The sequence below is a fragment of the Stenella coeruleoalba genome, assembly GCF_951394435.1.
Source record: "Stenella coeruleoalba genome assembly, chromosome: 16".
Lineage (NCBI taxonomy): Eukaryota > Metazoa > Chordata > Mammalia > Artiodactyla > Delphinidae > Stenella > Stenella coeruleoalba.
Genome location: NC_137162.1, coordinates 61,940,707 through 61,965,339, shown reverse-complemented (window position 1 = coordinate 61,965,339; position 24,633 = coordinate 61,940,707). Strand labels below are relative to the sequence as shown.

The following is a 24,633-nucleotide window of genomic DNA, read 5'->3' as shown; positions in this document are numbered from 1 at the left end:
GAATGCGATTTGCGCTTTTCCTATTTTTTCATAAAAGTGTAAATCCTCTTCGGATTTCCTTGATCAGAGAAAACAGGTACCAGTGCAGGTCTTTCGTAAAAGTGAAGTGGTGTAAAGCAAACTTTGGAAAAGCAGGGGATATCTGTACTTTTCCTTTTAAAAGTGCTATTGCTTTATTTGTTAAATTCTTAACAAGATTTTGTTTCCCTATGATCTCTCGTTCTTTCTGGAACAGTGGTTGCATGGGGTAGAAAACCCAGCAAATAGAGGGTGACGGAAAGTTAAATTCTAGCTTAACCAAAATAGTCTCCTGCTTAAGCAAAATGAAGTCTCCGAAACATCAGTACTTGGTCTCCCCTTCACTCCACATGTTCCAGGAACATGTTGAATTGCTCTGTAGCATCGAGTAATTATAAGTTCTTTGGAGTGAACGCTGCTCCCACACCCACCTTCAAGGCCTGTGTGATGGTTGCTGGCGTAAAGAACTGAGTCCCTGGTTTTAACAGGATGGGTGACCCATCTTCTGCCCATGTCACCACTCACAGACCAAATGCTTCTACCTCCTCCAAAGCCTTTCCAGGGCTCTCTGGGGAGCCCCACCTCACAAGGACACGTGGACAGCCACCCTCTGCCTGGGAGCCTCCCCCTAGCACCTCAGCACTTCTGACCATGTCTTATTTGTAGTTTACTCTCCGCTCCCACTCAGACTTTCCCTACAGCCTGTACGCAGCTTAAGGTCAGGACGTGCATCTCATTCATCTCTGTCGCCCCTATTTCTGCAGAGACTCTCTCTCCCCAAGCAGTCTTGTTTATACACACTCAGAAGCTTCCATATACCAGAGGCTCCTTCTGGTTTGGAAAATCTAAGGACCATCCCACATCCCAGAAACTTGTGAGTCACTGTTGTCAGAATAAATACTCTAAGCTACAAACCCTTTTCTCCCTCTCGGAAGTGCCTGGCAGGCTTGTCCCCAAGGACCCGGGAAGCCTCCCATCTGGATGGGGGTACTTGCTATATGTGTGTGTCAGGGCCCAGCTTGGGGGGGTGGAGGAGAGGCCTGTGACCTGCACCACTTCCTGTTCATCTGAACCAGGCCCAGACCTACAGACTCAGGGGCTTAGGACAAAGGCAGAGAAAATGGTAAGACACGAGGCAGGACTTCTGGACTGAGAGCTTGGCCGTGCAGGGTGGCTGAGGTGGGATGGGGTGGAGATAAAGAGTCAGATGGCATTGAACCTGTCATCTACCTGGCTCCACACTCGGGTGAGAGGAGAGCTCATCCCCTTAGCCGAGGCATCACTGCCCATCCTCACGACACCCTCACCATCCAGTCACCCTGAGGATGCAGTGGTGGCGACCACGATGGACAGAGACGCGGGTGGAGATGAGAGGAGGGAAGAGTGTGGTGTAGTTGAGGGGTGAGAGCTGAAGGACAGGGAGCTGGCTGGCTGAGCACAGGCCCCAAATCTCTGCGGGACAACTCATAGAAGCGGCTTTCAATATTTTTTCATCATGACTCACTGTAAGAAATTCATTTTAGGAATTCCCTGGCGGTCCAGTGGTTAGGACTCCGCGCTTTCACTGCCGAGGGTGTGGGTTTGATCCCTGATCAGGGAACTAAGATCCCACAAGCTGCGTGGCGAGGCCAAAAGAAAAAAGAAAAAAAAAAAAACATTTTACAGCATGACCCAGTACCTATATCTGTGCGGGTACATTGCAAAACTAAAATAAAAAGTCACAAAGCAGTATGTACCATGCTACAGGTGATGTACTCCAGCACATGCTGGTTTCACAACTTCTTAGTGGGTCACAGCTGGCAACTCGAAACAATCTACTCTATTATGTGTCAGTCATTTCGGAGGGCCTTGGAGCCTTTGGAATTCCTGCTCTGTACTGTGCTCCCAACCAGCTGCGCGCCCGCTGTATGCGGACACCACACTCATGTTGGGTGGGGGTAGGGAGCAGGGTGGCTCCAGAGATGAGAGCACAGGGAGGCCACATCACACACACGGACTGGAGGACTGTCCGTACAAGGCGGCAGCAACGAGGCCGCCACTAGCTAACCCAGATCCTCGACCTGAGGGCATTCAGCTACTGGTGAGCACCAAGGACGGGCACCCTCCCCGCCCTGTCCACCGGCGGTTGGACCAGAAAACAGAGGGCAGTGTCCCTGCCTCTCTCCCAGCCTGCATACCCTGATGAGGTCCTGTGCCTTCTCCCGTCCATGGACCGGAGCCCTCTCTCCTCTCCCTGCATCGTGGTCCAGAGAGTGGAGGAAGACTGGGCAGCGGCACTGTTCAGAAACAAGATGCTGCTGCCACCCCTCGGCAACTTCCAGGCCTTCCTGAGGCCTTGCTGGAGGCATCTTTTGAGGAGTTCCCTTCAGAGGCTCCTCCGGATGCACCTGGGGGCTTGCTTCAGAGCTGCCTGTTCTCTACTAACTGAACTAAAGCTTTAAGGCAACCCATGCATCTCCAATTTATTTCTTTAAAAACGATTTTTTAAAAAATTTTCCAATCCTCTCTGAGGGCTCTAAAGGGGAACAATAAGCCATTCTTAAGGCATCCTAAGCTCCAACTACAATTATCCCCATGAGCTCCTGCAGGAGATCGGCTACAGCTGGTGAAGAGTGCAAAGCTATTTCCATAATGTAGGACTTTTCAGCCCTCACCTTCTTCACTGTGATTACTGCTCTCTTCCCTCCAATTGGGCTGCGAAGGCTGTGGCCTGGCCTTCCGATGGTTTGGGAGTTAGAAAGCCATCCAAGCAGTTAACTAGGATGGATTGGAGACAGGTAGAAAATAAAAGTGAGGACCCTCCTGCAAGGGAACCATAGCTGCCATCGTGTGCCCCTCTTTCCACCTGGTTGGGGGAGGACACCCATGCATCCCGCAGTGGAACAGGCCCTGGAATCAGCCAAGCACCTCGAGGAGCCGCTGGACACTCGGGGAAAACTAGAAGGCAGGGGCAGTCCCCGACATCTCCATGTCCCCCAGGCCTGGCCCAGACTGGGCAGCAGGGGGCTCTGTCACAGACCGAACTGACTGGGACACACAGCCCAGTGGCTGATGTCTCTGTTACCTGGCCAGGTGTGCAACAGACACTTGACCATGAAGGCCGGGGGAATGTCTTAGTGCCTCAGTCTCTACATCTGTCAAATGGGATGATCACCCTGTTGCCTTGGGTCTGCACACGAGCACTCTTGGTAAGCTGTAAGATGCTTCCATGTGTACACTTATTACTGTCACTCTGCAGAAAGTTAGAGATACGTGTACAAAAGAAGAAGTCAAAACCGCCGATCTTTGCTCTGGGAGCTGTTCAGCTAAGGAATGTTGTCAGCCTTGTGGGAGGGGAAAGATTAGGGAATCTGTGCCACCCTGTACTTCCCACTTTTGCTCGTACTGCAGCCAGCATAGACCACGCAGCCAGTTCTCCGGCTGGGGGCGCGGGAAAGCCACATTCTGGGGTGGGGGGTTGGGGAGGGTGGGGAGAAACTCCATTTGGAAGCTGAGAAGAGCTGAAGCTCAGAGAGGGGACGTGAGTCTTTCAAAGCTGCAGTTAGGAAGTGGGGAAGCCAATGGCCAATACTTGTCCTGACCTGCCTGCCTGCAGCTACCCACCCAGCTCTGGTCTTGGTATCAGCCTGAAGTAGCCCCTGCTTGGTTACTGCCCCATTTAGATAAGCAGCAGAAGGAGGTGGAGGCATCAGGAATGGCCTCCAAGAACAAGAGGTGGAGGAGGAAGGGCCCAGCAAGGAGAGCCCGGCTGAGAGTGAAGAGCTCAGGGCGAGACCCCGGGTGGTCAGGACAGCACAGGAGGAAGAACTGTGCAGTGAAAAGGCACTTCTGGGCATGCTCCTTCCGCTTAAAGACAGAACAAGGGCCCAAGTGACCAGGGGGGCCAACGCACGGGCCAGCCACCCAGTGATCCTGGTCTTGGGAGGCAAGACTGACCCAGAGCCCACCCCCAGGGCCTTCCCAGAGACCAGGCAAGGGAACCCCACTCCAGGCACAGGGCTGAGTTTTAGAATCATGTATTCTTATCCTGGCGCTTCTGTGGTCTCACTGTGCCACCCGATGCTCTCTCATAACCTCTCTGAGCCTCAGTTTACTCATCTCTAAAAGGATGGACCCAGACGTTCAGAACTTAGCTGGTCCCACCTCCCACTCAGCCAGGGCCAGGGCCCTGCAGGCGGCATCCCTGATAGAAGGGACGCTTGCCGGCGCACAAGGCAGGCTGCTCTTCATCGAGCAGCTCCAAACCACCAGAGACCTCTTCCTTTTAATCAAATGGCAAAATGGCTGTGAAAGAGCTTACGAAAATAAAAGCATAACTGAAGGGGGTTATTATTAACCATCAACATTAGAGGCAACGTGAGAGAGGACGAAATGGGGCTGCAGGTGGGCTTCCAGAGCCCACCGAGGCGGCCGCAGGAGGGGCCGAGGAGGAGCGCAAAAGGACCCTGTGAGTGCCAGGCTCTCTCTGGGGAGGTTAGACAGCAGCTGGGGAGGTGCTCAGGTTCTGATGAGACCGGCAGGTGTGTAACTGCTACAAAAGGAAGAGAGGGACCCCTCCTCCACCTCAGAGGAACCCAGCTCGCTGGGATCTGCTGTCTGCAGGAGGCCCATCTCCAACCCAGACGGGAAGACCCTCTGGTTCCCTGGGGGGAGCGTATCTGTACTGGAGGCACAGAGACACTGTTCTGAACACCTCTCCCTAGTGGCTCCTGCTGAATAATGGCAAAGAGCTCACTGTGACGCCAGCGAGGGAGAGCCTGGGACTCTGCCAGGAGTCAGTGCATAGAGGGTCCCAGCTGAAGGGTCGCAGAGGCACCTGAGGCCGGCAGAAGGAGACGCGAGAGGGAGCGCCTGTGGCCCAAGGTGGCCCAGCCAGTTCAGGGCTCGCTGTGGGGAAAGCCAAGAGCTTCTACCTGCCAGGTGAAAGCAAGTGTCTGACCTGGCCCCTGGCAGGTGGCAGGGCCTCGTAATGGTTACCTTCCTAGGCTCAGTGACCTGTACTCGGGAATCTCAGACCAGAAAGCCCAACCTTGCGCTCCCGTCTATGAAACTCTGAGTCCAGAGGCCCATGCCTTGTGCCCTGTGAGGCTCTGTGAACCTCACTCGGGAAAGGGAGCTCAGGGGAGGCTCTGCACGCAGAGGGAGGTGAGGGGCCTGGTGGGCTGGGTCCACTCACCCACGATCTCGTTCTCCTCCAGATTGATGGTCTCCAGCGCAGGCAGGGTGGTGAGCTGCTCAGGGAAGTCGTGGAACTGGTTCCGGGACAGGTCGATGGCCTTGAGGTGCTGTAGGGTGCTGACCTCGTTGGGGAGGCTGTGCAGGAAGTTCCCTTCCAGGTGGAGCTCTGCCAGGTGGGGAGGAAGAGTAAGGGGCGGGGGGAAGGGGAGCAACCCAGAGACCACAGTGACTGCTGGCCTCCTGGGCCAGGAAGGCGGCAAGGAAGGAAGCCCCCCAAGGGGCGAACTCCATATTAATGCAAAAGGAGGGGTAACCCCTACCACTGCCACCCATCATTCCAGCTGGGCTCCCGGCTGTTGGCTTTGGAATGGAAGGCTCTGCCCAGCAGAGGTCTCTCAACCCTGCTCAGGGTGGCACATCTGGGGTCATTCCTAAGGCTGGTTTAGGGACCATCACATCCTTGAACTGAGGCATCCAGAATGACCAGAGAGGCTTTCCTTACTGCGGCTCAATCAGGCTTGCCCCTCGATTTTGTTCCGCCCAGACACATCCCTAGGACAGAAGCCGTCCCTCTGACCTGGACCACTCTGGCAGCCTCCTCCCTGGCTTCCTGCCTCCAGTCCCTCTCCAATCAACGCTGCACAGTGGGACCTTTTTAACCTCATGAGTGCAGCCCTGAGCTCACAAACCTTCAGTGGCTCCCCAAGGGCCTCCTCCTTAGGCAATCAAGGCCCTTTGTGACCAGGCCCCTGCAGCTCTCTGCTCCTGCAGGTCCAGTACTCACACCTGGGTCTGTGCCCTGGCTGCCCTGGAACGTCCTCTGGGATGATCGCGAGCAAAGAGACACATCACAGGAGAAGTCATACAACATCATCTTGCTGGACTCCTGCATGGTTCTGCATCCCATAAAGAAGTAGTAACGAGAGCTCTCTTTTTCTTTTTGGGGGTGCCTACGCTGAGTCCCACACACTGCCAGGAGCTGATGCTAAGTGTCTCATCTGATCCTCAGAACAGCTCTGCAAGATTTATCTTATTCTGCTCCATTTGACAGAACCAGAAATGGTGGCTCAGAGAGGTTAAGCAATTTGCCCAAGATCACACCACCAGGTGGCAGGGAAGCCAGGATTGAGATGACCTGGATGACTCGATGCTGGTCACAAAATATGGGACAAAGGGGCTGGTGACAGAGGCAACAGGAGAGGCAGGTGTGAATATTTAACGAGGGATGCAATGTCCCAGGTAATGTATTAGTCGTTCATGAAATCTCATATAATCCTCCCAACAAATTTCTCTCCCAATTTATGGATGAGAGCACTGAGGCTCTCAGAGGTCAAGTAACCTGCCCCAGGGCACACGCACCTAGCAGTCCCCCATGTTCCCTGAGATTCACAGATAAGGGAGGGAAGTGGGGAATGGAATGACGGTCCCATTTCCTCAGGAAAGTGGGGTTGGGGAGGGGTGCATCCAGACACCAACATCAGGGCAGGTCTGGGTGGAACCTTCAGGAAGCAGAGTCTCTGGGGGAGGCTGAAAACACTTCTGTGTGAAGCCCAGTCTGCACATCCTGCTGGGAAGATGTGCCTGGAATCAGCCGGGGGGCATCTCCACAGTTGGGAAACTGAAAAACTTTTCATCTAACTGCTATCATTTTCTTTTAATTTAACATCTTTATCGGAGTATAGTTGCTTTACAATGGTGTGTTAATTTCTGCTTTATAACAAAGCGAATCAGTTATACATATACATATGTTCCCATATCTCTTCCCTCTTGCGTCTCCCTCCCTCCCACCCTTCCTATCCCACCCCTCTAGGTGGTCACACACCACCGAGCTGATCTCCCTGTGCTATGCGGCTGCTTCCCACTAGCTGTCTATTTTACGTTTGGTAGTGTATATATGTCCATGCCACTCTCTCACTTTGTCACAGCTTACCCTTCCCCCTCCCCATATCCTCAAGTCCATGCTCTAGTAGGTCTGTGTCTTTATTCCCATCTTACCCCTAGGTTCTTCATGACTTTTTTTTTTCTTAGATTCCATATATATGTGTTAGCATACGGTATTTGTTTTTCTTTCTGACTTACTTCACTCTGTATGACAGACTCTAGGTCCATCCACCTCACTACAAATAACTCCATTTCGTTTCTTTTTATGGCTGAGTAATATTCCATTGGATATATGTGCCACATCTTCTTTATCCATTCATCCGATGATGGACACTTAGGTTGCTTCCATCTCCTGGCTATTGTAAATAGAGCTGCAATGAACATTTTGGTACATGACTCTTTTTGAATTATGGTTTTCTCAGGGTATATCCCCAATAGTGGGATTGCTGGGTCGTATGGTAGTTCTATTTGTAGTTTTTTAAGGAACCTCCATACTGTTCTCCATAGTGGCTGTATCAATTTACATTCCCACCAAGAGTGCAAGAGTGTTCCCTTTTCTCCACACCCTCTCCAGCACTTATTGTTTCTAGATTTTTTGATGATGGCCATCCTGACCGGTGTGAGATGATATATCATTGTAGTTTTGATTTGGATTTGTCTAATGATTAATGATGTTGAGCATTCTTTCATGTGTTTGTTGGCAATCTGTATATCTTCTTTGGAGAAATGTCTATTTAGGTCTTCTGCCCATTTTTTGATTGGTTGTTTGTTTTTTTGTTATTGAGCTGCATGAGCTGCTTGTAAATTTTGGAGATTAATCGTTTGTCAGTTGCTTCATTTGCAAATATTTTCTCCCATTCTGAGGGTTGTCTTTTTAATGAAAGTTCAGTGTGGCCTCCCAGGTTTCTTTCCCTGATGTTCAATAGCGTTCCCATACGTCTCTGTCTTGATGCATTCATGACTCAAAGGTTCTGCAAATCTCCTGCCCTTGTGTGCGGCTACAATGAACATTATCCCGAGGCTTTTGTATGATCACATCCGCTCCTCTCAGGGCTGAGGGAGAAGCAGGAGGGCAGGGACCCTTTCTGCCCAGGCTCAGAGCCTGACGGACCCATGGGAGACTTACTCTTCCAAGCTTTACAAACCAGCGTCAACTCACTACCTTCTGACACCCCAGGTGTCAGAAAGCCAAGACTGCTCCCTCGCCCAGTGAGGTTAATTAAAAGTCCAAGCCAAACAAGGCATTCCTGCTCCAGAAGTATTTGCTCAAGAACCACTCTGAACAGCAGACTCTTCTTCTGGAGCTCTTTTGCCCCTCATGACTTTCCAGCTTGATTCCATCTGGTTGGATCCCATTCTGGAAAAGGGCAACTTTCACTCCTATCAAATTACAGACTGTTTGCTCACTAGGTGGTCCATCCCAAAAGTACAACGGATCCTCCTGACAAGCTCTGCCTGGATTCCTCAGGTCAGTGTTCTCGGGAGGAGCAGGCAGGGTCTGGACACGAGTACACGGGGTGGGGGGGGCCTGCTACAGAATGACAGAGAGAGCGAACCGTCCTGAGCACTCACCACACACTAGTACCCTCTTCTCAGTGTTCACCATGTTTTACCTCAACTTAATCCTTACGATGACCCACTGAAGGTGCGTAGAATGGATCCCGTTTTACAGATCAGGACGTTAGAAGTGGCAGAGCCAGGTTCTGACCTCAGGCCAGTGTGGCTCCCGGGTCCGTAATTTTATCCATGCCACTTACTGATTCTCCACACCCTGACACACACAGGGCTGCTCAGCTAGCTAGTTTGTCTTGGAGAAGCTTCAGAAAGATGCGCTGCTTAAAATTAGATGCTCTTGCTGAAATTTGTTATCACCAAGGGAGATTTTTGTTTTCACTGATTTAATATATTTTCCCCACTCTGTGCATAGCCCTCCTGGGCCTTGTTTGTGCCGAGTTATCTTCTTGAGAAAATTCAGGTCCAGTCCTCCATCACCACTGAAGGCAGCAGGTCGCCTAGCCCTCAGGCACGTGCGCAGTGCCAATAACCGTAACAGAAACCCAACGCTGTCCCAACTGTAAATACAAGATTTTGTTTTTTGAAGCCACTGAGATTTGAAATTATTTGTTCCTAATGTAAAACTGGCCTATCCTGACTGATGCAGTTTGTTTCACTTTAAATGCATTTTCTACTTATAAAAGCAATGCAAGCTCACTGTAAAAACAGAGACATCACAAAAATATGGAACAAAGGAAAATGAAAGTCCTGCGTGTTTCCCCCCCGCCAGAACCATTGTTGTTTGGTATTCATTCTTCTATATTTTTCTATGTACATGCTTATGGATGGATGGATGGATGGATATTGTTTTTAAAAAACAAATGGAATCATAGACTATATACTCTTTTGAGAACTGCTTTTTTCACTCAGTAAAGCTGAGGCAGCTTTCCAAGTCATTGCTTTGTGTATCCTTCTCTGGAGATCATTACTCTCAAGATTGAGACTTGTGGATACAAAATCATGCCCCTGCCCAGCATCTCGTTTCCCAGGGAAGGCTGCTCTCTAAAGTCCAGCCATTCTTCAGCAGCAGGCTCTAAGGAGACGCTCAGCTGCAAGGAGGAGAGGCTGAATCTGCCTGAAAGGCGGCCTCTCTCCCGGCTCAGAAGCACTTCTGAAAAGCAAAAGGCGCAGAGGGAGTCACGGCTGGGCAGGCAGGGCTTGTACCCTTGGTGTTCAGCTCCTTGACTGCATTAGGGTAATCAGAGGGGCTGTGTTGAAATTGGGAAGGAAGGGAGAGCTTTCCATTACTGAGCTTCAAAGGGAGCCCAGATCTGCTCTGGAAAGGCAGTGTCAACCCACTCTAGTTAGTCAGGCTCCTGCTGCATTAAGAAAGTATTGAAGTGCTGGGATTGGGTGGGGAAGGGTTTCCAGGAAAGAGCTCTTGTGCCGGATACCCAGCCGCACTGGGTCTGGGGCTTAGACCAAAACCGAATAATAATGGCTAACATCTAATAAGCAGTACTATGCTCCAGGTACTTGTTCTCTGGAGTTTACACGCAATCATCATTTTAATTTTACTATAACCCATTACCTCCAATTTACAGAGAGATGAAATAACTTGCCTAAGGTCACACAAACCCCAACCTCTCCCCCAGTTAATCTGACCTTCCTCTCCCAACCCCCAAACCAGGATGTGAACCCCAGCCAACCTCCCCAAGAGAAGTGGGCCATTCTGGCCACCTGCTTTTTCCGGTTTTGCACCTCCAATCCCTGCAGCACCTGTCCTCAGAGTAGATACTCAGCAAATCCCTGCTTATTTAGTGGTGAATGAATGATGGGGGAAAACCCAGGAGGACCTAGTTCTGATCTGACTCATCATGTGTCCTTGGGACCATCCTCTCCCTGGACAGCCTCCATGAGAAAGTCCTCCCTGCCCATTTACAGCAGGGCTGTGAGAATGAGTCGAGAGTGTTGTGAAAAGCAGGACGTGCTGCACAATACACGTATTTATTAAGCACCTATGCTGAGCACCTACGCTCAGCCCTATGCTTGAACATGAAAAGGATAATCTTTGAACAGTAAAAGCACTGTTTCTGTTAGAGGCGTACAACATCCATGAGACCTAGTTACTGGATTATGGAGCTTTTTGTGGAAAAAAACCCTGAAAGCTATCATTAAAGGCAGAAATCAAAAGATAAAATAAAAGAAGGTAGATGCAGCTGGGACACATGGCTTGCAGGAAAGTCAATCAGACTTTCACAATTATGCCCAGGGTCTCACTGCCCTCTTGTCGCAGGGCAGAGGGGGGTGTGTGTGTGGCTGTATTAGGGGAGCTCCAGATGTTTCTTCCTGCTCTCTTACACCAAGGTTCAGAGTCAAACAACCTAGGCTCCCAGGATGGACAGGGTCTCTGGGAGAAGACCTTACTCCATCCCACTCCCAAGACTGTCCCCAGCCTGAAAGCAGCCAGGCATGACATGCCCTTATTTTCTATCCCTTCTGAGCTGTGGTTTCTGGACTCTGCTAAATGGATCTCTCCTTCCCCAAGTTCCCCTTATTACTTCCTCATCATCCTTATCTTGGACAATTGTCAGGGCTGACTCAGAGGCCTCAGGCTGACCCCAGCGGAGACAAGGCCAGCTGATTACATTAAGGGACAGATGAGGCTGGCCTGCAGTAATTACGCAGCCTGGTGGTAAAGGAATGTGCCAACTCCAAAAATACCTGCCCACTGAGGGTCAATCAGCACCTTGGCTGCGACACTGCATCAATGAGCAATTACTTTCCTACCTGCAAGGGCCCGCCTGCAGGGCAGAGTCAGTGGGTCAGGTGGAACAATAATTGTCCTTCAAGTGGCCCATACTCAGCACTGCAGACTCTTCACACAGAGACAGCTGCTGCCCACGGGGAACAGAGAGGAAAGAAGTGAAGTTTCCGAAAGCCCCATCCACTCCTTGGGTGGACAGAGGGAAGGGGTGAGAAAACTCTTCTAACCGAGGAGTCTGGGACAGACTAAAATGAAGCGCTAGCCATTCTGCCCCCATGAAAAGGGTAGGTGGCTCTTACTCTACCAACGTGAACCAGTTCCTAAAATATATTGCTAAGTAAAAGGGGCAAGTTGCAAAACTGTACATACACTTTACCCCCATTAGTAGTTTATAAAGGAGCTCTGGATCTGGACCCACAGTCCTGACCCTATTCTCTCTCCCTGTGTGACCTCAGGCAAGTTACTTAAGCTCTCTGTGCCGCAGTTTCCTCATGTAAAACAAGGATAATAAGAGGACTGACCTCACAGAGTCACCAGACTTTGAGTAAATGCGCCCTCACATTATAAAGTGGTTGTCTGCTCCTACACCTGTCTCCCTGAGAGACTGTGGGCTCCTCAAGGACCAGGTCTAGGTGTTGGTTTCCTTATCCTTCCCAAACATCGGTGCTATGAGGATTAGATGAGATGACGTGTGTAAAACCCTCAGTGTGGAGCTGGCGGGGGCTAAGTGCCCAGCGAATTTGGGCTTTCATGTTATTTCCTGTTCATGCTCACACCGGCCCTAAACAGATGCTCAGGGGGAACTAATGAATTGAGTTGAAAGGCAGGCTGTGAGAGGCTGAATATACACACAGGCAATGGCCAGACCAAGTATAAAAACAGAACGGGGACTCATAACCTGAAGCATCCTGCCCAAGAAACCAAACCATTAGTAAAGCAGCCAGCCCAGGAAGCTAGTCTTCTGTAAGTCAGGCTTGTAGCAAGTCAGACTACTATCTCCATCGACAATCCAGGAAGCCAAAGAATACCCCCTGTAACAGTTGGCCCCAAATGGCTGGGACTTGATTACTAACTGACAGTTTCCCTAAATTTTTGTCCCAACATCCCACTCAGGACCAACCAGAGACAGCCAGATGTGCATCCTAACCAATCCCATAGGACGCCCTGCTGCTGGCTGGCCCACCCGCCTCCAGCTTCCCCAGGCCAATAGCCTGCCATCAGGCCCACCTGAAGACTTCTCCCTTTCATCCACTATGAAGCTTTCCCATTCCTCTGCCTGCCTTTGAGTCTCCGCCAAATGCAAGTGACAGTGGCTGACTCCCTGGCTAGAGCGAACTCTGAATGAACAGCCTCTGCTGGTTCTCATTTGGGTGGTCTTTGTCTATTTCTGCAGGTGTGTCTTACACACCTCCGGCCTGGCAGGCCCAGGACACACTCAATAAGAAGAGCTGAATGACTTGCATCTGGAGGAAGTGGGGAGATGGGAACACAGGAGGAGAGGGACCAGAGGAGCCACAGCCAGACCTCAGGATCCACTCTCCGCAGAACCGATGTGCCCTTTGGACAGATTCCATTTTTCCCGCCATAAGACGGTTGAAGGAGAGCAATGGGATGTAATCATTTAAAGACCACCCAACTCTGAGGCGGCTGTGACCCCAGCAGCAGAAAGTCCCCAGGGTACCCACAGGAAACAACTTGGCAGTCAGGGAGCAAGCAGGTGGCTCTCTCCCCAGCACCAAGGCAGCATATACCCACTCTGTCAAGAATATATACACTACCAAACATATGGTAGATAGCTAGTGGGAAGCAGCCACATAGCACAGGGAGATCAGCTCAGTGATTTGTGACCACCTAGAGGGGTGGGATAGGGAGGGTGGGAGGGAAGGAGACGCAAGAGGAAAGAGATATGGGAACATATGTATATGTATAACTGATTCACTTTGTTATAAAGCAGAAACTAGCACACCAATGTAAAGCAATTATACTCCAATAAAGATGTAAAAATAAATAAATAAATAAATAAAAATCCAGGAGACGACGCTAGCAGGCAGTGCGGAGCCCAGCACAGCCTATTCAAGTCTCCTCTTCACACATAAAAGGAGAGGGTTTTTTTACTTGAAAGAGAAACAAAGGCTGGGGTCCAGAGCCAGGTGGGTCTCTCAGCTCCAGCCCCTCCCTGCCTGATCACCAACCCTCATCCACGGCTGCCTCCGTGAAATCCAATTACTGGGCACATGACAGCCTTGCCTTTGTAATCGGAGGTGGCGTGCGGGGAGCCAGGAGCCACCAGAGCACAGGAGGCGGTTCAAACGGCATTCAACAGACTTCTGATGGAAGGGTATCATGATGCGTCACGAATCCAGGGGCCCTAAGTGTGTTTCTCCACACTCGCTGCTGTGTCCCTGGAGAGGGCCTACTTGCTTATCCCACAAGGCACTGCCATGTCAAGTCCTCTCCAGGCCCTTGAGCTCACGCAGGTGGCCTGGAAAGGCAGCCCTGGCTGCAGGGTGGGTGACCTCGGTGTATGGCTCTGACAGCCCGGACGAATGCCTTCTCACCCTGACCTTCCTTCTCCACCCGTGAGGTGAGATGGCAGTGACAGCTCTAATACTTTATGGGAGATTCTCCCAACTGGTGGCCCACAGGCTAAGTCTAGCTTGCAAAATGTGTTCTATTGGCTTCCAGATTAAAATACAAATTAAGTAAAAATGGATAAAATTCACATAAATATCCACCTTTCCAGCTTCAACTGAATAAAACTATCAGAACAATCCCGTGGCACATCTGGCAGAAGCTGAGTAGGGCCTGTACCAGGTGGCCACAGTCCCCACCACTCCCTCTTGTCCCATGCCCAATCTGAGTCACTCATTACCTACATGCTAGTCTCTTAAGCGTTGGTGTTTTTAACCCCTGAACTATGGTCTCAATCTTGGCTGCCGGCACTTTAGAACAACTGATATTGATGTTAACAGATGCCTAGGCCCAGGCCCACACCCAGACATTCTGATTCAACTGGTCTTGGGGTAGAGCCAAGGCAATGATGTTTGTAGAAAAACTCCTCAGTTAATTCTAATTTCAGCCAGGCCGAGAGCTGCTGGTCCAAGGGCCCCGGCAGCTGGGAGGACCCATCTCACCTGTGTAAAGAAGCAGCCACCAGAAAAAGAAGGACGGGAAAAGTGGGCCTGGTCAAAAGCACCCACAGGTGCCCCTGGGGAAACACGTGTTGCCCTGGGATCCCCTCCACCCCCAACATAAGCACTTTAGCTTTTTAGGCACAAACGCAATGAGCTTTGTGAGCTTCGGTCAGAAACGACAACACAGACCAATCCCTCCTGCTTGCCCTTGTGTTTGCGCCCAGTCTAGGTCCTGCCTGTAGCTCCCTCCTGAGCCACTGTCCAAGCTGCTTCCCGTCCCTGCATTGGGTTTGCCAATTCACACCTCTCCCCTCCCCTCTTGACTCCGCCCAGGGCTCGCACCTCCTGTAGGAAGCTGCGTGAAATATGCTCCTCTCTCGGGCTTCCCTGGTAGCGCAGTGGTTGAGAGTCCGCCTGCCGATGCAGGGCACACGGGTTCGTGCCCCGGTCCGGGAAGATCCCACATGCCGCGGAGCGGCTGGGCCCGTGAGCCATGGCCGCTGGGCCTGCGCATCCGGAGCCTGTGCTCCGCGACGGGAGAGGCCACAACAGTGAGAGGCCCGCGTACCGCAAAAACAAAAACAAAAAAATGCTCCTCTCAAGTCCCTCAGGTACCATCAGCATTTTACGTATTGGTTTCTCTAAACAGGCTCTTAGACTCCTTTCATGCCCCTATCAGATAGAGAATTCCTGAAGGCAGGAATCACTTCTCCTGTGCCCCCTGTGCCCTCCCCAATTCTCCCACCCCACTATTTCATGAACACACACCAAGCGCCCAGGCTGCAACTCCATCCCACGGGTCCCTGAGTGGCAGTGGACTCTTGCAGAAGGATGGAGGGGCTACCTGGAGAGTGGAGAGCGGGCACTGCCGCCTGCTTGTCCACCTGGAGGAGCCATTTCAGATGAATCTACAACGCCCACCTGCCAGCCTCCTGCCCACCTCCCTGCCGAGCACCCGTGTCTGCTTGCTGTACGTGTGCACAGCACAGAAAACAACAGCCCTGGCGTCTGTCACTCCTGAACTGAGAAAGCAACATGGGAGAACAGTGCTAGATTGCAGGGGGGTGGGGCATGGCGGTCAGAAGGGGGCTCGTTCAAGTCTACTGAAAAATAACTACTCCTGAGCTGCAGGACCCCAAATACTCTACTGGTCTGTTCAAAACAAGAGAATCACTCCGGGACCCACACCCCTGACCATGAGTCAATCTGATTCACAGCCAGCTAGAGGCGGGAGTGGCACTTAGAGATTTCCAGAGAACATAGGTCCACCCTTAGAGCCTCCCCTTGGGAAGGATTTGCTGAGACTAGCTGACTGGGGACTAGCCCTGGTGACATTCCCTAGACAGGGTCGGAGCCTGAAGGATGAGGGTCAGCATGCCCTCCTGGCCTCAGCTGACCGGGGCCTACCTTGGAGCTGACAGAACGTGGTCATGAACTTGCTGGTGAGGGACTTGAGCTCGTTGTTGGCCAGCGTGATGAGGTGGATCTGGTCGGTGACATTTCGCAGGACCTTGTAGATGCCGATGGGGAAGGAAACCAGCTTGCACTCGGCCAGGTCTGCAGCCAAAGGACAAAGACCAGAGTTAGCAGCCACAGCTGCCCATGGACTTGCCCCAAACCCCACAGACCCGACCCTGTATCTCCTCCCGGCCTCCTCTGTCTCCTACCTGGCTCCCCTGTGCCAGGCTCAAGACCCTGCAGTCCCTCCTCCAAGAGCCTTCATCACCATTCATCACACTTGTCCAAGTCTCACACACTGAACCTAACAGCTTATTAAAGCACCTTCTCTAATAGCACAGCCTGCTAGCTGGAATGCAGAAGACAGAGCTCTGATGACCAGCACTCACAGCCGTGTGCCTGAGGCCCTGAAGGACCCACAAGTCCCTCCAGGGTCATCAGACTCAACGGCGAAGCCAGGGTCTTAAGAGTACTTTATAATAGTCTACTTCTTTGAAAACAGGCAATTCACACAGACTTTGTGGTATGACCTTCTTCCCCATCCTGTCACTCTGAAGACAGGTCTGTCTAAGAGGTAGCAGGGAAGCCTCTGTGAAGAACAGTCTGGCAGTTCCTCGAATGGTTAAACCTAGTTACTATATGACCCAGCAATTCCACTCCTGGGTATATACCTGGGAAAAATGAAACCGTGTGTCCACACAAAATAGTACACGTGAATGTTCACAGCAGCATTATTCATAATAGCCAAAAAGTGGAAACAACCCATGTATCCACCCACAGACGAATGGATAAGCAAAATGTGTATATCCACAGAAAGGAATATTGCTTGGCAATAAAAAGAAATGAAGTATCAATATATACTACAACACAGACAGGCCTTGAAAGCATTATGGTAAATGAAAGAAGCCAGTCACCAAGGACAATATATTGTATGAGGCCATTCATATGAAATGTCCAGAACAGGCAAATGTACAGAGACAGGAAGTAGATTAGTGGTTACCTAGGGCTGGGGGTATTGAGGGATGGCAACTCAGGGGTGAGGGGCTTCTTTGTTGGAGTAACGCAAATGTTCTAAAATTGGATGTGGTAATAGTTGCACAGCTCTGTGAATATACTCAAATCACTGAACTGTACACCCTAAACTGTATGGTATGTGAATTATATCTCAATAAACCTGTTTCATATATATGGCAGCAGAGAGACACTGAAAGCATGGAGGCTCAGAAATCAGGCTGTCCAGCTCATCTAAGTCACTTAAGTTTCCTGAGCCTCAGTTTTCTCATCTGTAAAATGAGGGTGTCGTTGTCTACCTAGCAAGGCTGTCAGGAAAAGTAAATATAATAATAAGTACTCAATGTACTAACCAAGTGCCTGGCAGATAAGTAGTGGGAATGCTAAATACAAGTGCTGTTTCCCTACTCACCTTCCACTTTGCTCTCCCCTTCTCACCTTACCCAAATTGTCTCCATGCTTCAAGGCCAGTTCCCATCCCACCTCTTCTGGAAATCTTCCTGGATCACCCCCATTACTGGTGATTGCCCCCCCAACCCCATTCAGGAGCACTCATCAACTCAGACAGCGCTGCCCCATCTCTCAACAAACTCTTGTCTTTTCCCCAAAGAGGCCGGGCTTCCCCAGGCACCTCTAAGCCTTTGAAGATTGTTCCAGTATTAATATACAAAATTCAATAATATTCCTATATGCCAACAATAAAATACAGTTTTTAAAGATCTTATTCTGAACAGCAACAATAATGCAAAGTCTATAGAAATAATCAAAATTTAAGCCCTTCTCCCTTATCTGCCTCACAGAATTTCTACTCTGGCTCTAATACCAGCTCAAATGTCATCTCCTCCACGAAGCCTTCCCTGACGGCCCTAAGCTCCAGCCTCTGAGTCTCATATGGTGTAAATGAGACCTCTTCATCCTGTATTGTATTAACCTCCTTTTGTGTCTGCTTTCCCACTGGACTGGGAAGGCTCCCAGAGCACAGCGTCAGCAGAGGTCCACCAGGCTTGGAGGGCAGGGCAGGGTTACTGGTGACCTCATTAAGCTGGTTTAAGGAAAGAAAGGGGACAGGTAGGGGTAAGGGCAAAAGTCCAAAAGACTGAGGAACCATAGGGGTAGGACATCCTGTTAAGAATTGTCTTTAGGGAATTCCCTGTTGGTCCAATGGTTAGGACACCAAGCTTCCACTGCAGGGGGCCTGAGTTCGACCCCTGGTCGGGGAACTAAGATCCCACAAGCCGTGTGGCATGGCCAAAAAAAAAAAAAAGAAAAGAAGTGTCTTTACTGCTTGCTCTGGTCCAGGGCTATGTTAGGTGACCCCAGCCCTGTGTACCAGTCCAATGTCAGGTACCTGCTCTTATAGCAGCAAGTGGGGTTTACAGAAGAGAGTGCAAGGTCCTGCCGGGAAGAACGAATGCCCAGAGGTCAGACTTTCAGTAAAAAGAGATCAAGGGCTGGAACTAGACCAGCTCTGTAGGCTCGAAGTTTGGGGCAAGCTGAGGATTCTTGAAAGAGCAAACACTTCCAAACAATGAGCCCCCTAGTGCTTGGTGCCAGAAGCACAAAGGCCTAGAAAGGAGTCTTGTTGTGGTTGTGAATCACAACAGCCCCTTTGGCTAAAAGCAACAGATCTCAGACCTGCTAGGAACAACATCAAGGAAAATGCCAGAAGCTTTCCCTTTAAAACAAAGAGCAAAATAAGGATGCCTTCCATCATCTGTATCCCTGAATATGGTCTTAGAAGTTCTGGCCAAAGAAATAGAAAGCATAAACATTAGAAACAGACAAAATGATTATTAAGTGCATGTGAGATGACTGCATAACCTCAACAAAGCAGGCATCTGACAAAGTACACAAATTAAAAAGATCTCAGCAAAGTGGCTAATTAAAAGTGCAAAATTCAATAATATTGAATTGCCTATATGCTAGCAATAAATATAGTTTTTAGGATCCTATTCCAAACAGCAGTATAATATAAAATATAGAGAGAATCATAATAGAAAATATATCTGACCAATATTATGAAAAGTAGTTCTATTTTTTAGTTTTTAAGGAACCTCAATACTGTTTTCCATAGTGGCTGTATCAATTTACATTCCCACCAACAGTGTAGGAAGGTTCCCTTTTCTCCACACCCTCTCCAGCAATTATTGTTTCTAGCTTTTTTGATAATGGCCATTCTGACCGGTGTGACGTGATACCTCATTGTAGTTTTGATTTGCATTTCTCTAATAGGTAGTGAGGTGGATGGACCTACAGTCTGTCATACAGAGTGAAGTAAGTCAGAAAGAGAAAAACAAATACCGTATGCTAACGCATATATATGGAATCTAAAAAAAAACGGTACTGATGAACCTGGTTGCAGGGCAGGAATAAAGAGGTAGACATAGAGAATGGACTTGATGACATGGGGTGGGAGGGCGAAGCTGAGGCGAAGTGAGAGTAGCATCGACATACATACACTACCGAATGTAGAATAGTTGGCTGGTGGGAAGCAGCAGCATAGCACAGGGAGATCAGCTGGGTGCTTTGCAATGACCTAGAGAGGTGGGATAGGAAGGATGGGAGGGAGGCTCAAGAGGGAGGGAATATGGGGACATGTGTATGCATATGGCTGATTCACTTTGTTGTGCAACGAAAACTAACACGGTATTGTGAAGCAATTATACTCCAATAAAGATCTATTTTAAAAAAAGATTTAAAAAAAAGTAGAAAGGTTCACAAAGATATTTTTACAAATGGGAGGACTTCCCTGGTGGCTCAGTGGTTGAGACTCTGCCTGCCAATGCATGGGACATAGATTTGATCCCTGGTCTGGGAAGATCCCACATGCCACGGAGCAACTAAGCCCGTGCGCCACAACTACTCAGCCTGCGCTCTAGAGCCTGCAAGCCAAAACTACTGAGCCTGCACGTTGCAACTACTGAGCCCACATGCTGCAACTACTGAAGCCCGTGCACCTAGAGCCTCTGCACTGCAACAAAGAGTAGCTCCCACTCACCACAACTAGAGAAAGCCTGCGCGCAGCAACGAAGACACAATGCAGCCAAAAAAATAAGTAAAAAATAAATAAATAAATAAAAATGGGTTTGTACATGGAGATATATAGCATTCGTTGACAACAAGTTAAAATATTGAAATAATAGTGATTTTTTAAAGAAGTTAATTTACAGATTGTGTAATGCAATTCCTACTCAAAGCCCAAAAAGTTTTTTTTTCAACTTGATGAAATGGTTTTAAATTTCAACTAGGGAATAAGCAAGCAAGACTCTCTAAAAGAGAAGAAGGTGGAGTGAGAACCAATTTTATAAGGCTGCAGTAATTAAAACAGAGGGTAATAGGAAAAATGGATCATAGAAGAAAATACAGATCCATTGTCCAGAAAATACAGACCATAAATAATATGTCATAGTTTAATAAACACTAAAATGGAGGCCTCACAAATAAATTAGGGAAGGGAAGGATTAATAACTGATGTCAGAATAACCAATGAACAATTTGGGGAAAATAAGAGAAAGAGACTCTCAATTAACCGAAGAATCAAAAAAAAAACCTCTAGATAAAATTACACTTTAAATATTTTTTGAAATGAAATCAAAAAATCAGAAGTAAACAGACTTATACAACCACTTAAGTGAGGAAGACTTTCTCAACCTAGGAGCCTTGAAGAATCACAAAGGAACAGATCAACAAACCTAACTATAAAAAAATATGAAACACCTGGATGCTTAGAAGAAAATAAGGCAAGCAACAGACTGTGAAAAAGGATCTATAAATAGGATACATAAGTTGTTATCTTGATTATTTTAAATGCTCAATGTAACTCAATTTAAGAAAGGCCACCAGATGATAGATATTCACCAGGGAGAAAATATAATTAGTAAATAAATATACAGCCACTGATATGTGTTGCCAAACTGCTTTCCAGGATATTTATACCAATTTACATATATTCTAGCCAACAAGTAAGAGGATCATTAAAAAAATCCTTGCTAATATGATCAGGGGAAATGGTATCCCTTGCTTTCATGAGACTGATTATCTTTTATGGTTAATTAACCATTTTTATTTCCCTGGTGGAAAATCTTGTTCAGGTCTCTTGCTATTTTTCTATTTGGAGTTCTGGCATTCCACCCACTCCATCACCCCCCTAGGTGTTGGTAGAGGTCCCTAAATAATATTATCAACCTATGTCTGTTCACTGTTTTTCTTTTTTTTTTTTTTTGTGGTACGCGGGCCTCTCACTGTTGTGGCCTCTCCCGTTGCAGAGCACAGGCTCCGGACGCGCAGGCTCAGCGGCCATGGCTCACGGGCCCAGCCGCTCCGCAGCATGTGGGATCCTCCCGGACCGGGGCACGAACTCGTGTCCCCTGCATCAGCAGGCGGACTCTCAACCACTGCGCCACCAGGGAAGCCCTTTTTCTTGTTTAATAGTTCAAGTTATAGCATTTAGGTGTTTTTTTTTTTAAGCAGAATATAAAAATTATACGCACACAGTAATTCCAACTATGTACAAAAGTATACATGCCTGAGAAAGAAGACCAAAAGGAAAATAACCAGAACGTTAAATGGTTATTACAAAGGATTTGAGCAATTTATTACTATTTATAGTCCTGCTGTTTGTTTATTTTGTACAAAATAAGTACCACTATTATCTGCATAAAAATATTTTAAGTATATATGGTGATGCTTTACTTTTAAAATAGAAAAATAAACGTATCATAAAAATAGCTTTTATTGGAAAAAATAACCTGACATATTCAAGGATAAACTGAAGCCAGCCAGCTCCTCATCAATCTGAGACACAGAGAAGGCAGAGCCATGAAAGAAAGACAGTAGCTCTCTGTACTGGACTGAAGTCGAAGTTACGAGTTGGCACTTTCAGCACTCAGGCACTACTAAAGAATCATATAATGAACTCTGCTCCCCAAAGTGGGGAAAGAAAGTGCTCACGAAGAAGGCCGAAGAGACATAACGCCACTCAGGTTATTTCCAAGGATCCTCAAAGCAGCTGTCTTCCAGAGGAGGTCAGCTCAGAAACGCCCGGCCCACAGCCTTGTTCCTCCCACCTGGGCTGCCCACACGCCATCCCAACTGTACACCACCCCACTCTCCCAGTCCCCAGCGCAAGTAACACATGGCCTCTGCAGCCTCACTTGCCCACTGACACAGTCACAGAAGCATGTGGCCCGGCATCTGGGGGGGTTGGGGGCTGAGGGCCCAAAATGCATCCACACCTGTTGCTTTCATTTATCTTCCACAAATAACTACTGAGGTCCTACTGTGTGCCAGGCACCGTTCCGCATTGTGCCCTGTGGCTTCCCTATGATTTTTTTGTTCTTGGGAACTCCGTCTGTTCCCTTCATCCTTTGATTGGTGTTTGGGTAGGAGTGTGCACCATGGAGTGCCTGCTCAGAACAGTCTGGCTGCCTCTGATGGCAAAGGCCCCCAAGGATTCCTACAAAGTGCCCTGCTGGGATATGATGCAAACATCCCCATCCAGGCCACGTCACCAGCCACTAACACTGCCTGTGAACTCCCATCCCAACTGGGAGGACAGGCCTGTGATCTCCGGCACAGCTCTCCATGGTCCCTGGGTCAAGGATATGGAGATCCAGGGGGCTTCCCTGGTGGTGCAGTGGTTAAGAATCCGCCTACCAGTGCAGGGGTCACGGGTTCCAGCCCTTGTCCTGGAAGATCCCACATGCCGCGGAACAACTAAGCCCCTGCGCCACAACTACTGCAGCCTGCGTGCCTAGAGCCTGTGTTCCACAGCAAAGAGAAGCCACCGCAATGAGAAGCCTGCACACCATAACAAAGAGTAGCCCCCGCGCACCGCAACTAGAGAAAGCCGGCACACAGAAATGAAGACCCAACGTAGACAATAAATTAATTAATTAATAAATTAAAAAAAAAAAAAGAATATGGAGATCCAGGTACCCAGACCTTGCCCAGTCACCTTCCCATCTGTACAGATGGAGCAAAACACTTCATGTCCATTCCCTGGGTGGGGTGGGGATAATAATAACCATAAATAGCACCACTCACTATTTCATGTGAGCTAAGCTGTCAGAAGTATCCTCTCTGTACACATGAGAAAACTGCAAGTAAGTGACTTGTCCAAGGTCATTCAGCTAAATGTAGGGGAGTAAGATTTGGATACAGGTTAGGCTGATCAGGCAGCCAGGGGTACTAACCATTTTGCTATCCTGCCCCACTGTGTCAAGAATGTGCCCAGTTGTCTCTAGGCCAGAGAAAGTGGAGTCTCTGCTGAGCAGCTCAATGGGACACCAGGGCCTTGGCTACAAACTCCTGTAGGCCTTTCCAGTTCAGCACCTGCGATCTGGGGACAGAGGCCCCGCAGCCTTCTTCATGAGCCTTTTGTCCTCAGGAACTTCTTCTCCAGGTCTAATTCAAAGGATCGGCACCTTCTATACCCACTATGCCTGTGTGTAGTAGAGAAAAGCCCCCGGGGTTGAGCCAAGTCCAATGCTCACGAGGGCAGACAGCACAACTTCCAGAAGACACAGCCAGGATGTAGCTGGGGGCCAGGTCCCACTAAGGGAGAGAGGGACCCTACCGAGGGAAGAGAAGACCCAGGCTGGAGACAGGCAAGTCATCCTCCAGGAGCCATGGGATGTCACCGAGAGTCCCATTCTCTATGGGTCCTCAGAGCTGACAGGACGGGGGCTAGTTCAGCAGTCATAAGGAAAAGGTTCCATGTGAGGAAGTAAGTGCAGCGTCATGGGGTGATCAGGCAGGGTCACCACTGAGAGGATTCCTGAACCAGATGGAGGCTGGGTGATCTCAAAGTTCTCATTCAACTAAAAAAAACAGGCATAGCTAGCATCACGAGTACTGACCATGTGCCAGGCACAGTAGCAGGCGCTGTTTATGTATTAGTCATGAGTTACCCTCACAGGTGGAAAATGAGGCCTGCGTTGATAGGCCAATCGTCCAAGGTCATTTGGGGGAGATGATGGAGTGCAAAGAATCGGAATGCAAAGATTCCAGTAGGGTGACCAACTTGTTTTGGGTTGCCTGGGACAATCCCAATTTTAGTACCAAAAGCCCTGCATCCTGGGGGACCCCTCCTTAGCCCCAGACAACTCAGGACAATTGGTTGCCTAGGTTCAGGCTGCACACTGATGGATAAGAGGTTACTAGAATCAGAGAGGAGAGAGGGACGGCAACCCAGGCATGGGCCATGGCATGCGCAAAAGCCCAGAGAACCTTCATTTCCTCTGAGGCTCCACCTTTGAGCCTCGGCTCCTCCTGCAATTTTCTGGAGCCTCACCAGAGAGGAAGGAATCATTTCACGCTACTTGGTGGTGCATGCACACCCACAGACCCCATCAGGGGCTGGGGTTACTAACACAGGGTCCTCTGTCAACATCTGGATGGCAGCTGGATTCAAGTGTGCCTTTCCTCAGTGCCCCCGGCACCGACACTTGAGCTATAGTAGAGAACAGAGACCCTTGGGGGGAAGGCACTGTAATAAACACAAGGCATAATTATCCTCATAATCATAATTATTGTCACAAGAAGGCCAAACTGCATGTCCCCAAACCTCTAATTAGAATAGTACTTCGTGTTAATAAAGAAGCTCTTTAATTCAAAGTGCATGGGTCCTTAAAGGTTATCTTGTAAATTCTAACGAATGCCTAATGAAAAGTAACTGGTGGGAAAAACAAG

General features: G+C 49.1%; 1 protein-coding gene across 2 annotated transcripts in view; it reads right to left on the bottom strand.

Annotated features, from left to right (window-relative positions):
• LRRC20 (leucine rich repeat containing 20) overlaps positions 1–24,633 on the bottom strand; it is a 66,540-nt gene that overhangs the window by 14,744 nt on the left and 27,163 nt on the right. For both annotated transcript variants that reach the window (XM_079899329.1, XM_079899328.1), the window contains 2 exons: positions 15,880–16,029; positions 5,195–5,362 (listed from right to left, as the gene is read on the bottom strand). In XM_079899329.1, coding sequence (XP_079755455.1) covers positions 5,195–5,362; positions 15,880–16,029 — 318 coding nt within the window. The remainder of the gene's footprint in view (positions 1–5,194; positions 5,363–15,879; positions 16,030–24,633) is intronic.